The sequence below is a fragment of the Podarcis erhardii genome, assembly GCF_964252035.2.
Source record: "Podarcis erhardii genome assembly, chromosome: 17".
Lineage (NCBI taxonomy): Eukaryota > Metazoa > Chordata > Lepidosauria > Squamata > Lacertidae > Podarcis > Podarcis erhardii.
In genome coordinates this window covers 26,855,777-26,869,635 of record NC_138515.1, presented here as the reverse complement: position 1 = coordinate 26,869,635, position 13,859 = coordinate 26,855,777, and the positions used below count along the sequence as shown (strand labels likewise).

Below are 13,859 nucleotides of genomic sequence, written 5' to 3'. Positions count from 1 at the left end.
GATGAAGCTAAGGTGGGAAACCGGTTAAGCCAGTTTGTAGCTGAAGCTGGTTGTGAACTGTACTAGTTGACCAGCATGTGGGGTACCACTAATCCTTCTCCCTAGAAATGTTTTGCAGCTCCCTTAAGATGGATTTTGCTTTAACAACAACAGAAACAAGAACACATTCATGTGTAATGTATAGACATTAGCGCTATACTTTAAAAAATAAATAGGATAAACAGCCAGCCTGATGAAGGAGTGAGGAGCAGGAAATATGCTTGATAGTGGGGTCAGAATTGCTAGTAAGGAGGACATCTGTCAAAGGCATTTTGAAAGCTTTTTGAGAGGTAAAAAAATAGAAGGCCCTCCACTAAAGGTCTGTCTGAACACATCCTATTTGAAGCTTGTCTTCAAGCAATGCTGAATAACCTATGTTTTATCATCAGTCACCTTTAATAATCTGTATTTTAAAACGGAATTAAATTTATCGTATTCCTTATTTGAGCGATGATATTGGTTGTTGATAACCAATATTTGAACTTAATATTTAGAGTTTGTGCTGATTTCATTGTACCTGGAGCAAAGTTGTTTTACCTCTCAGCTTGACTAGTATTCGGCATTGAAATACATCCGTTGTCTTTAGTGGATGGTGAGCCTGGGGATTTTTTATATTTTTTTATTTGAAAAAGAGCCTTTCCTGGCCCTCACAGGTATTTCTCCCGTTGCTGCCATGTAAGATTGTAAAGTAAATTTGTGGTCTTTGATTTGTTAACCATAAAACAACTCCCCGTCCTCTCCTTAATTTTAACAAGAGCGTGAGTTATTGACCCAGCGAATGGCTTGTATCACTATGGCTTGGATAAACGCAGTGGATGTTCCAGTTTTGGAATGAAATCTGTATGATGGAAGCAGCAGCAAGCTCTGACGCAGTTTCTGTGCGATTGCAGGAAACGAGGTGATTGCTGTGGACTGGAAAGGACTAAAAGATGTTGACCAGATCAATATGGACAGCACCAGCTCACTCCATGGCAGCAGCATCCACCGGCCGTCCACCGAGGTAAGTATCCATTCCGTGTCCTCTTAAGAAGACAGAGTATCAGGATCAAGTTTGGAGAGCATAAAGTGACAGAAGGCAGTGTGCTTCTTTGTTTGCATTAGAGAATGAGTCCCAGACGTAGTTTGTTTTATGCATTTTCTGCACAATTTAATTTTGAGTAGCAGCGGACTACTTGATTAGAGCCAAATGAGTTTGATTCCAGGTACATGGAACTTTGGGACATCTCAGATGTTCTCCATGAAGTGGGTATCTGGGACAGTTTCTAATTTGCCCAATGGTCTGGATGTGTGTTGGCAATACTGTGATATTCTCTATACTGTGGGCCAGACCATTATCTCCCCTGCATCTCATGGGCCGAGTATGACTGGTGTGTGGGACTACCCACCTGTAATCATCTCATGTCGCAATGATGTTGGTTGCCCTGTTCTGCCTGCATGGATCTGAAAGACCACTTTGCAGAGATAGCCACTTTCAAAGTACCACTGGTGGCTGCCCAGTTGGCGGTGTGACAGGGCCATTTCAGTGGTGCTTCCCCATTTGCAGAATGCCCTGCCTCATTGTTGACTTTTGGAAGGAATTTAAAAACATTCCTGTTAACAGAGGCATCAGGTGGTTGAAAGCCACTGTTCCTGGCAACTCTGAGATCTTTAGCTGATAATGTTTGCAATGGTTTTTTTTTTAAAGAATGCTTGCAACTGTTTTTAGTTGTTGCTGTTGTTGTGTTTTTAATGTTTCATTACGTTTTATAAATACCTTGCGGGGCACTTTATAAGACCTGACAGAGACGTGTGCACAACACTTCATATAGGGATGTGCAGGCATCACCTTTTGGCTGAACCAGGTTATTACCTGCTCCATGCCTGATGTCATAGACAACTGATGACAAGTTGGCATGACTTAGCCAGCATAATTAGGTCTGGAAGTTGCCCACCCTTGGTATAGAGGCAGGGATCTGATAGCGAATTTTCAACAAGAAGAGGAGAAGCTTCTTTGGGTGGCTGCAACAATGCAAAAGGATGCTACAGAATCTATAGCATATTCTTGCCTTGCTGTTGCCATACAGAGAAGAATCTCCTCTTTTTGCTCTAAATTTGCTATCAGATATCTGCCGTTTGATTACCAGGCAGTGGTTTCTGTAGACGGTGTTATTTTTGTTGTTTGGCAGCCGCTGCACCATCTGTCATTTTATGCATGTGAGTTACCTGTGTACCGGTAATAAGCTTCAGTGAATGCAATCTGATGAGACCTTTGGTCTTTTCAAAAGATGAATACTATTTTTATTCAAACAGGCCACTTTAGCTTTATGAATCTCTCACCATTGCAAATGCAATGAGGTTGAGAGTTTCATTTCAGTACATCTCTGCTAAGCTGTAGGGGATGACTCCAGAAATCCCTCTCTTTGTGCGATGATGGTTGGTGTCAGTGTGTTACCAGGATGCCACCTAACCCGCCGGCACTAGAGTGGCTCAAGAGGGGAGTCGTTTGGTGCCATCTTGCTGATCTTGTGAACTTTCCATCTCATTGCCCATTGTTGGAGAGCAACTGCTGGACCAGACAGACCCTAGATGTGATCCAGCATAGGTACTGTCTACTTTGACTGGCAGCACCTCCCAAAGTCTATGTTTAATATTCAAGGCTTATCTTTAGAATAACTAGCTAGACAAACTCCTTCCCTCAGCTAAGGAGATCTGTGCATATAAGCAGGCCTGTGAGCACACATCTACTGCCTGGATTTGGATAAATTGGATGCGCATTCAGAGGCGCACTGCGCATGAATTTGAATGGTGGGCACATTTCTGTGTGCTTTCAAATGTGCATCCTCATTCTCCTTTCCATGCAACTAGCTGTGCATTACCGTCATGTTTATTCATGACGAGCTGGATTGTGCATAGGGTGTGTGTCACAGTTTTTGCCTGCGAGTTTGTAATTTGGAGAAAACGGAACAGAGCATGAAAGAAACTGAAGAGGGGAACTGAAGGGCTGAGCTGAGATGGGGAGGGAAGAGAAACAGTTCAGTCAGGGCAGGGCTGGTTAGCTTGTGGCTCTCTAGGTGCCGCGGGACTACAACTCTCATCAGACACAGCCAGCAAAACCAATCATTGGAGTTGATGGGAATTATAACCCAACAGCACCTGCAAGGCCACCCCTGAACTGGGGGCAGAAGCATGTGAGAAAAGCTAAATTTTAATGTGTGTATAGCCAATGCAGAACATATATTTGCAGTGAAAGGGGATTCTGAAAGTAAGATGGCACAATAGAAAATGGAGGGCTAAAGGAAAGAACAAAAGGAAGACAGGGCTCATGAAGAGAAGTTGGAAGCAGCAGAACCAAAGGAGCTTGAATGAATGTAGAAAAACAGGGGGGGAAATGGGCAGCATGCAGGGGAGCAGAAGAAAGCCTCTAGCCTCAAGGTACAGAGAGCTCCATATTGTTGTATAAATCTATATGCACTTAATCATCCGTTACTGTTGTGAATAAGCTTTTAATCTTGCACATTCATCCCCTTTGAATGTACGTCTGCTGGTGTCAGAGATCTAGTGTTCAGCCATAAAAGACTGAAGGGGTTTGATCGCCATGGGATTCCTAATCCCAGAAGAGTTTTATATATATATTCTGCATGCCTGTGGTTCTCTCTCCCTTTCTCCCAGCCCACTTCTGTTCTTCTCTTTGTCTTTCATCTGTCTTATTCTTTATGTAGCACATGATGGCTGCACACGTACGGCTGTGGCCATCAGGAGCAAATTGGACAGGGATGCTCTTCCAAGCATGCACCCTTAAAGTGAAGGAGTAACACCCTTTTTCAATAAGCGATTAAGTACAGTGGTACCTCAGGTTACATACGCTTCAGGTTACATACGCTTCAGGTTACAGACTCAGACTCTAACCCAGAAATAGTGCTTCAGGTTAAGAACTTTGCTTCAGGATGAGAACAGAAATCGTGCTCCGGTGGCGCAGCGGCAGCAGGAGGCCCCATTAGCTAAAGTGGTGCTTCAGGTTAAGAACAGTTTCAAGTTAAGAACGGACCTCCGGAATGGATTAAGTAATTAACCCCGAGGTACCACTGTAGTAGGTTGTTCATAGTAACCAGTAGGATCAGCTGGTAGAGGAAGTAATGTATGTTATATGCAGAGAACTCACATGTGACATTAACCTGGCCTCTTCTTTCTCCATAGCAAACACGGACAGATTTCTCCTGGGATGGCATTAACGTGAGTACCGTCCCCATTCCCTAAGACAGAGGTGGGCCCTCTGGGAATTGCTCAACTACATCTCCCATCATCCTTGAGCAGTGGCTGTGCTGACTAGGACTGATAGGCGCTTCAGCCGAACCACATCTGGAGGGCCCCAGCTTCCCCACTGTTGCCCTAAGAGATTTTCTTGCATAGACTCCAAGTGTCTGTGTGGGAGCCTATCTTGCTACTGGTGGGTTTTGGATTATATAGCCGACTTCATAAAACTTAGGGAAGTGCTGGGTGAGATTCCATGGACAGTAATACTAAAAGGAATGGGAGTTCATGATGGCTGGGAGTTTGTTAAGAGGGAGATAGTAAAAGCACAACTTCAGGCAATACCAATGAGATGGAAACATGGAAGGTGCCTAAAGAAGCCAGGGTGGCTATCTAAAGAACTTTTAACTGAGTTAAGATTAAAAAAGGATGTGTACAAAAAATGGAAAAGGGGGGAAAGCACCAAAGAGGAATTCAAACAAATAGCCAGCACGTGTAGACACAAAGTCAGAAAAGCTAAAGCACAGAATGAACTCAGGCTTGCTAGAGAGGTTAAAAGCAACAAAAAAGGCTTTTATGGGTATGTTCGTAGCAAAAGGAAAAACAAAGAAACAGTGGGGTCACTCAGAGGAGAAGATGGTGAAATGCAAACAGGGGACACAGAAAGGGCTGAACTCCTCAATGCCTTCTTTGCCTCAGTCTTCTCCGATAAAGAAAACAATGCCCGACCTGAAGAATTTGGAGCAAATGATTCAGCAAAGGAAACACAGCCCAGAATAACTAAGGAGATAGTACAAGAATACTTGGCTAGTTTAGATGTATTCAAGTCTCCAGGGCCAGATGAACTGCATCCAAGAGTATTAAAAGAACTGGCAGATGTGATCTCAGAACCACTGGCAGTCATCTTTGAGAATTCCTGGAGAACAGGCGAAGTCCCGGCAGACTGGAGGAGGGCAAATGTTGTCCCTATTTTCAAAAAGGGGGAAAGAGAGGACCCAAATAATTACCGCCCAGTCAGTCTGACATCAATACCAGGGAAGATTCTGGAGCAGATCATTAAGGAAACAGTCTGTGAGCACTTAGAAAGGAATACTGTGATCACCAATAGTCAGCATGGATTTCTGAAAAATAAGTCATGTCAGACTAACCTGATCTCGTTTTTTGACAGAATTACAAGCCTGGTAGATGAAGGGAACGCAGTGGATGTAGCCTACCTTGATTTCAGCAAGGCATTTGACAAGGTGCCCCATGATATTCTTGTAAAGAAGCTGGTAAAATGCGGACTTGACTATGCTACCACTCAGTGGATTTGTAACTGGCTGACTGACCGAACCCAAAGGGTGCTCATCAATGGTTCCTCTTCATCCTGGAGAAGAGTGACTAGTGGGGTGCCACAGGGTTCTGTCTTGGGCCCGGTCTTATTCAACATCTTTATCAACGACTTGGATGATGGACTCAAGGGCATCCTGATCAAATTTGCAGATGACACCAAACTGGGAGGGGTGGCTAACACCCCAGAGGACAGGATCACACTTCAAAACGACCTTGACAGATTAGAGAACTGGGCCAAAACAAACAAGATGAATTTTAACAGGGAGAAATGTAAAGTATTGCACTTGGGCAAAAAAAAATGAGAGGCACAAATACAAGATGGGTGACACCTGGCTTGAGAGCAGTACATGTGAAAAGGATCTAGGAGTCTTGGTTGACCACAAACTTGACATGAGCCAACAGTGTGACGCGGCAGCTAAAAAAGCCAATGCAATTCTGGGCTGCATCAATAGGAGTATAGCATCTAGATCAAGGGAAGTAATAGTGCCACTGTATTCTGCTCTGGTCAGACCTGCTCTGGAGTACTGTGTCCAGTTCTGGGCACCACAGTTCAAGAAGGACACTGACAAACTGGAACGTGTCCAGAGGAGGGCAACCAAAATGGTCAAAGGCCTGGAAACGATGCCTTATGAGGAATGGCTAAGGGAGCTGGGCATGTTTAGCCTGGAGAAGAGGAGGTTAAGGGGTGATATGATAGCCATGTTCAAATATATAAAAGGATGTCACATAGAGGAGGGAGAAAGGTTGTTTTCTGCTGCTCCAGAGAAGCGGACACGGAGCAATGGATCCAAACTACAAGAAAGAAGATTCCACCTAAACATTAGGAAGAACTTCCTGACAGTAAGAGCTGTTCGACAGTGGAATTTGCTGCCAAGGAGTGTGGTGGAGTCTCCTTCTTTGGCGGTCTTTAAGCAGAGGCTTGACAACCATATGTCAGGAGTGCTCTGATGGTGTTTCCTGCTTGGCAGGGGGTTGGACTCGATGGCCCTTGTGGTCTCTTCCAACTCTATGATTCTATGATTCTATGATTCTATATCTCAAGATGGGTGTATTGCTGCTTCCAGTCTGACCCATGGTGATTACAAGGGTGCCTGCTGAACATTTAGGAATCACATCAACTAAAATTGGCCCTCAGCGGGTATGTGAATGGCCCGCCACCTCTCCCTGCATTCATTCCGGTGAGGACTGGCACCTCCTTGCCACCCACTCCTGCTTTGCATTAGTTACCCAGAGGCAGGGAAGCAGCAGCAGAGATCTGTACTTTTGAATTAGGTGGATGGATAGATGAATATTTATTTTGCTAAACGTTTTAATTATACTTTCCTGCGTTTAAGGATTTCGGTTATGAGGGCATCTCTGCGGCACACAAGCACTATAATTTGAAACCACAATTTGCCTACTTTTCTCTGTTCAGTAATAGAAGTAGTGAATTGCCTCATACATTTTAGTTTAACTCTTCATATTGCACTCTTTCTAAACATAGGAGGTGCTCCCATTTATTTTGAAATTTTGTCACTCTCCTTTACTCAGTTTGGACATCATGCCAGCTATGGTTTGCACTACTTATAGTTTAGAACGAAAGCCATGGGCTTCTCCTTCAGAAAGACAAACACAGAGTTAAAGCCATAGTTGTGTAGTGGTTAGAGTACTGCCCTAGGACTAGGGAAACCAAGGTCCACATCCACACTCTGCCATGAAGCTCACTGGGTGACCTTGAGCCAGTTACTGTCTCTTGACCTAACCCCTGTAGGGTTCCTGTGAGGATGAAATGGGGTGTCACCTTGAGCTGATTTGAAGGAAAAGTGGGATACCAATGAAATAAATACACAAATAATCCTCACAGGAAGCCTGTGCAGTAGATTTGGCCAAGTGACTGGCCCAAACTCACACAGTGGCTAAATGTTGATCAGAATCCTTGTACACAGAACTTCCATTCTTAGCTATCTTAGCTAATAGCTGCTGGTGAATCTACCCTCTGTGAATTTGTGCCTCTAACCCCTTTTAAAAACAACCCAAGCCAGATACAAATAGGATGTGGGCAGGAAATGCAAGTAAAGCTGAAATATACTCGGAGTCAAGAGTGGATTTCATGCTCTTTATTCAGCTCATACTGGTGAGGAGGAATGGAAGTTCCCCCAGAATGTCTGCCTTATATACATTATTTACAAAATGTGCCCCACGTGATTGGCTAATTCCGGGATTCTCCTGTAGACCAATCAGGTTGCGGATTCCCTTCCACCTGGAGCTGGATTGGGTGGCTCCTGTGGACCAATCAGACTGCTGCATTCTTGATCCCATTGTTCTAGGACCAATCAGACTGCTGCATTCTGAATCCTATTGTTCTAGGACCAATCAGACTGCTGCCTTTTGGATCCTAGTAAACTCAGTACATAACAAAAGCTTTCCTTCATTTTTTTTTAATGAACAAATCCCTTCCATTTTTATTCAAGAATAATAAATTCCTGCTGAAGTGAACTTTATTATGTTTGGCTTCTGTGAGGAGGAGTTGGAGAAGGAGGACAACTTAAATTAGCTTTATTCTGTTGGGCAGAGCCTGGAGTTGCAGAGCTGGGATGGCCTGGGGTTTATTGCCACATACACCTGTACACATGCTCACTTCAGATCAATAGTTCCAAACAGCTTTGCTGGATAGCATGGGAAGCATCCTCAAGAATGGCCGATTCAGACACCTATCAGGCAAGGACATGGGTACAATGGCGTGAGTGAAGCGTGCTGGCATGGCCTGAGACTCACCTGCCCGGTATGGCTCACCCTTGTGATTCATGTTTTACCCCCTCTTTTTCACAAAGAGATTTGTGCTTCTCTGAAGAGGCGCTAACCTTTCAACAATTACTTTGTACATCCCCTCCCCCCAGATCCAGAGGGGTAGCTGTGTTAGTCACTTCCACAAAAGCTTCTGCCATAGAATACATTTGTCAAATCTTTTAAATTGCCGCAAGACTCTGGGCTGTTTTTTAACACAATGTTCCTCACTCCAGCCATTATTCTAGTCTTCTTCATTAGCAAAGCCTCTTTATTTAGGGAGGGAGGTGGAAATAGAGAGAGATTTTCTTTTGTACAGATCGACTGATTCACCATCAACACAGTGCTTAAGGTTCTGGAATCGTTTTGTTCAAGGGCAGGAAAGGAAAAGATTCGATTTTTATTTTTTTTACCTCAGCGTCACATTCCCATGGAGACATCTCCAGGTGATAGAAATCCTTATACAGAAGGCTTTGAATACTCAGCAGAACTGTACTATAAATGCAGCCCCACAACCTCAAGAATAAGAAGCATGAAAGCGACCATATAGATAAACACAAAACATCCCCTTTCAGGTTATCTCCTTTCCCTTTGTAACATTCAGTTCCATTTGCCCCATGGCCCATGCCAATTGCACTGAGTGTTGCCCCTCCAGTGATAGCCAATGTTTTGGGGGCAGAGGCAAGGAAACGAAGAGCACAGTGACATCAGAATGTTAAGTAAGTTATGCCACATGTTTTCAACAGCAGTCCTCTGTTTATTGTAATTTTAAAGCCCTGCTCTAAACATGGGGCAAACTGAAATTAGAAAATGTGTGGCACCAGGGACACTGGCCTGGACACCTGCTTAGTTACATTTTTTTAAAGACCTTTCTGACCTCCTTTCCTCAGTAATATCTTCATACAGTCAGTATTAAACCTCTCCCATTCTCCTTTCGCTCCAGTGCTGTGTATACAGAACAATCTTTAGGGTTGTTGCTGCTGCTGCTTGTTGTTATCTTCATCTTTTCATAAATACTTCACTTGAACAAATTTCTGGCCAAAAAAGCACACCCATCTAGTCATGAGATACATCTTAGCACACCAGGGCTGGCCCAAGACAGGAATATCCAAAATGGCATACACAATCCAATAATTCCCTCCCATGGGCAGTTCCTGACCAAGCCCCATGCAGGTTTTCAGTCTAGTTACTAATTTCCTCATCTTTATTTGTCCCTTCTCCTTTGGTTTCTTCTGCTTCCCAGTTCCTTGTGTTCTTAGAAGTCCAGACTGGAATGTCTCCTTCCCTCCCCCTCTTACCTTTTCATTCCTTTTACATGATCTCTCTTTGCAGCTCTCCATGGAAGACACAACCTCCATCCTCCCCAAGCTGAAGCGAAACTCCAATGCTTATGGGATTGGAGCTCTGGCAAAGTCTTCCTTCTCTGGTGAGGATCTCAAACCTGTGGCTCTCAAGCCATCTATCTCACTTTTCACCAATCTTGGCTTTATCTTGCGCATATATATGTATATCCCTTACTTTACACTGAACCACACATACCATTTTTAAACCTGAAGTGACTTCATTACCCACTCAGACTCCAGGCTTGTGTGTCAATATACTCGCCAGTTCCAGTAAGACTTGCACTACTATTTCCTATGACAAATTTCCATTGTGGAACAAGTATGTCAGAATGTGTGAATAGTAGAACACCTGTCCCCACCTCAGAAAGACATTGTGACAACTCAAACGCCTTTATTAGTAGCATATGGCTTAATTGCATTTCATATTCATGCATTAGCAAAAGAAATTGGATACAGGCCACCAAGGACCCATGGAGGTTTGTGAAATGATGTGTTTGCACAAAATTTATCTCCAAAAATATCCAATTGCTTATATGTTGTCAACTAATGGAGAGTGCTTAAAATGGGGAGCGGGCTGTTTTATATTTGCTTATGTCTGCTTAATGTTATATAAAATCAGTAAACTTTTTTTTTTTAAAAAAAGAAGGAAATTGACTAAAATTGTTTTGATGTGAATGATCTTTAGACAATGGGGAAGTTGAGGTTTTGTTTATTTGTTCATTAGTGGGTCTGAGTATTGCTTTGTTCACTATTTGAGTATTTTAATGGCTTTTATATGAAATACTAATGTATTATATGACTCCCCACTCTTTCCCCCCTATGGTAATATGTGTGGTATATCTTTTTTCTCTTTGTTTGCTGTAAGTTGCTTGGAGATCCTTGGGTGACAAGCAACTAATAATGAAAATGAAATAAATATCAGTGATTACACTGTGGCCTCCAATAGCCAGATGCCCAGTCCATTTCCCCCTTTGGTATGATAAAAGGCTGCAGTGTCCATTAAAACATGACAACTAAGTTCATTATGGGGCCCCACGTCTTATGACTTTTATGTGTTTCCTTACTTAGACCAGTATATAGATAGAGTTTTGGAAGCAGGTCTGAAGGAGGAATGAGAGAACTGGGTGAAAATGGGCCCATCCTAGGTTGGGGATCAATGTCTCTGGAGCTGTATAATAGCCCCTTTTTGTTTTCCTAATGTCTGGCGCCTTAGGGATATCCCGCACCATGAAGGATCACGTCACCAAGCCCACGGCCATGGGGTCGGGTCGCGTCGCACACATGATTGAGTGGCAGGGTTGGGGCAACGGCAACACCCAGCAACAGCAGCACACCCATGAAACGGTGCGCAAGGACGCCGACGCTTACTCTGACCTGAGTGATGGGGAGAAGGAGGCCCGATTCCTTGCAGGTAGGCTGCTACTGTTTGGCCGTCCATCAGTGGATGTGGTGGAACAGGAGGGTATGGGGGGTGGGGGTGGGAACAGTTCAACTGGACTGGAATGGTTGAGCCACCTGGATCTATTTTCTCTGAATGCATCTTCTCTCTGGATTGCATAAACTTTAACCCACTTGATGTCGTGGGTGCAGGGGAAACTTAGAAGGAATGACCTTTTGATCCCTTCCAGCTTTCTGGGAGCAAAGTGGAAATAGCCCAAGAGGCATTCCAAAGGAGAACACGCATGCTGAGGAAATGGTTGTTGTTGTTAAAATTAATATACTGCCCTTCATCAACAGATCTCAGGGAGGTTCACAGAATAAAATAAAATAAAAACAAGTAAATAATTAAACCAAAACAGCAAAGCAATAACTCTTCTCACAGACACTTTAAAAAGGCTATTGGATATTAATCAGCCACAGGCCTGCTTGAAGAGGAACGTTTTTGCCTGGTGTCTAAAAAATATAATTAAGGTGTCAGGAAAGAATCAGCGCACTTATTGGGCCGGATTCAACTCACCATCCTCACCAGCGAAAGCTTGCATAAGGACTGCCATTAACTCAAAAGGGCTTCCCCGCCTCCTGTGCCCACGGTATTGACTTAGGGGGGTTAGGAGAGCCCCCTAGGGGGGAAAGAGGGGAGATTGTTTCACCACGCAAGCCAAAATGCTTGTGCTGGTGGAGCGATCTCCTTAGTGCTATGCTGAATTCCTCTAGTTATCTGGCTGTGAGATACACTGGGCACGTCCCAGTCCAATTCCATATTGCTGGCCTGCCACTGGTGGCGGGGGGCAGGGCGGGGTAAGGGGAATTCTCCGTGTAATGACATCAAGACATGGGGTAAGTACAGTGGTGCCTCGCAAGACGAAAATAATCCGTTCCGCGATTCTCTTCGTCTAGCGGTGGTTTTTTCATCTTGCGAAGCAAGCCCATTGACGGCTTAGCGGATTAGCACTATTAGCGGCTTAGCGGCTTTTAGCGGCTTTTAGCGACTTTTAGCGGCTTATCGGCTTAGCGGATAAGCAGCTTAGAAAGGGGGGGGGAGGGGAAAAAACCCGCAGGAACTCGCAAGACATTTTCGTCTTGCGAATCAAGCCCATAGGAAATTCGTTTTGCGAAGCACCTCCAAAATGGAAAACTCTTTCGTCTAGTTACAGGTAGGTAGCCGTGTTGGTCTGTCATAGTCAAAACAAAATAAAAGAAAAAAAAATCCTTCCAGTAGCACCTTAAAGACCAACTAAGTTAGTTCTAGGTATGAGCTTTCGTGTGCATGCACACTTCTTCAGATACACTGAAACAGAAGTCACCATTCCCATTCCCACCATCCTTCTGAGTAATACCCCTCCCCACCTTCTCACTATATAGAAGGGTCTGGTGACTTCTGTTTCAGTGTATCTGAAGAAGTGTGCATGCACACGAAAGCTCATACCTAGAACTAACTTAGTTGGTCTTTAAGGTGCTACTGGAAGGATTTTTTTTCCCTTTCGTCTAGTGAGTTTTCCGTCTGGTGAGGCGTTCGTCTTGCGGGGGACCACTGTATACTATGCACTACAGAGCAGGGAGGAGGAAGCTCAGCGCAGGGCTGCCGTTTGCCACTCTCTGCCCTGTGTTCCCTATTAAGGTTCAGTTGCAACAGGATGCTTACAAGGGTTACATTTTTTTCCCACGGCCCTTTGCAGGCATGCTTATGAGAATTAGTGGAACCAGGGTAACAGCAGCTATTCTGGATTGGGGTTCTGAACCCAATTCCTGATACTTGGGTTGGGAGCCTGGGCAATTGCACCAGGGCAATTGTATGGATCAGGCTACTCCATACTGCTCAATTAGGATCCCAGCCAGAGTTTCTCAGGAACTGGCACGGACTGGGCAATGGGACCCAAGAGGCAGGATCTGCGGCTATTGGCTAGGGGAGAAGAATGGGGCAATTCCATGTACCGCTATCCTTCTCTCTTCTCTGCTCAACACAGGGGTGATGGAGCAGTTTGCTATCTCAGAAGCCACCCTCATGGCCTGGTCTTCCATGGATGGCGAGGATGTGAGCGTCAATTCTAACCAGGAGAACCAAGCTGGCAACTACAACGAGAACTACCAGGAGATGATGGAGAACCAGGGTGAGCACTGGCTTTTCCTCCTGGATTTGGTTGAAGTGAGCCCAGGTCCACAGAGAATTATTCAGCAAAGCCAATTGGGCAGCTTGACTTTCCTGTGTTGGCTAAGGCTATATTGCATTTTTTGGGGTGGGAAGGGAGAAGCGTTCATTACCCAAACCTGCCCAATGTTGACACTTTCCTTTCTCAGTTCCTTTTAGGACACTTTCTCAGTTCCTCTTAGGACGCTCCCAGGTTTAGGGAAGTGGCGCTTCAATTCCCGAATTTTAACCTTCTCCTGCAGGCTTCCCTGCTTCCAAAAAGAAATATTGATAGTAGTTTCAATCAGTGGAATATAAATACGTAAGACTCTCCACGACCTTAGTTAACAAATTCTTTGCTTCAGTTTATTTACAGAAAGGCGAGGTGGACTTCCTGTTTAGACCTTCCCCGATCAGTGCCAATTTAAAAATATTTTAAAAGTCCAATTTCCGTTCTACTCACAGGTTGTTGTTTGAAATCCAATTGTCCACAAGAAAAAGTCAGCGCTCTCCGGCAACGGCTACGCGGCTTCACTCCGTAAAAATAGCGGTCGATTCAAAACACCACGCCGCTCACCCCACGTCACTTC

The 13,859-nt window shown here is 44.4% G+C and overlaps 1 protein-coding gene across 4 annotated transcripts in view; it reads left to right on the top strand.

The window, feature by feature from the left end:
- Positions 1–13,859, top strand: part of FAM131B (family with sequence similarity 131 member B) — a 52,476-nt gene that overhangs the window by 31,172 nt on the left and 7,445 nt on the right. For 3 of the 4 annotated variants that reach the window (XM_081845372.1, XM_081845371.1, XM_081845373.1), the window contains exons 2-6: positions 930–1,039; positions 4,213–4,248; positions 9,694–9,788; positions 10,910–11,115; positions 13,109–13,252. In XM_081845372.1, the coding sequence (XP_081701498.1) occupies positions 930–1,039; positions 4,213–4,248; positions 9,694–9,788; positions 10,910–11,115; positions 13,109–13,252 (591 nt within the window). Of the gene's footprint in view, positions 1–929; positions 1,040–3,096; positions 3,451–4,212; positions 4,249–9,693; positions 9,789–10,909; positions 11,116–13,108; positions 13,253–13,859 lie in introns of those variants that run through there. The other variant, XM_081845374.1, reaches the window with a different exon arrangement.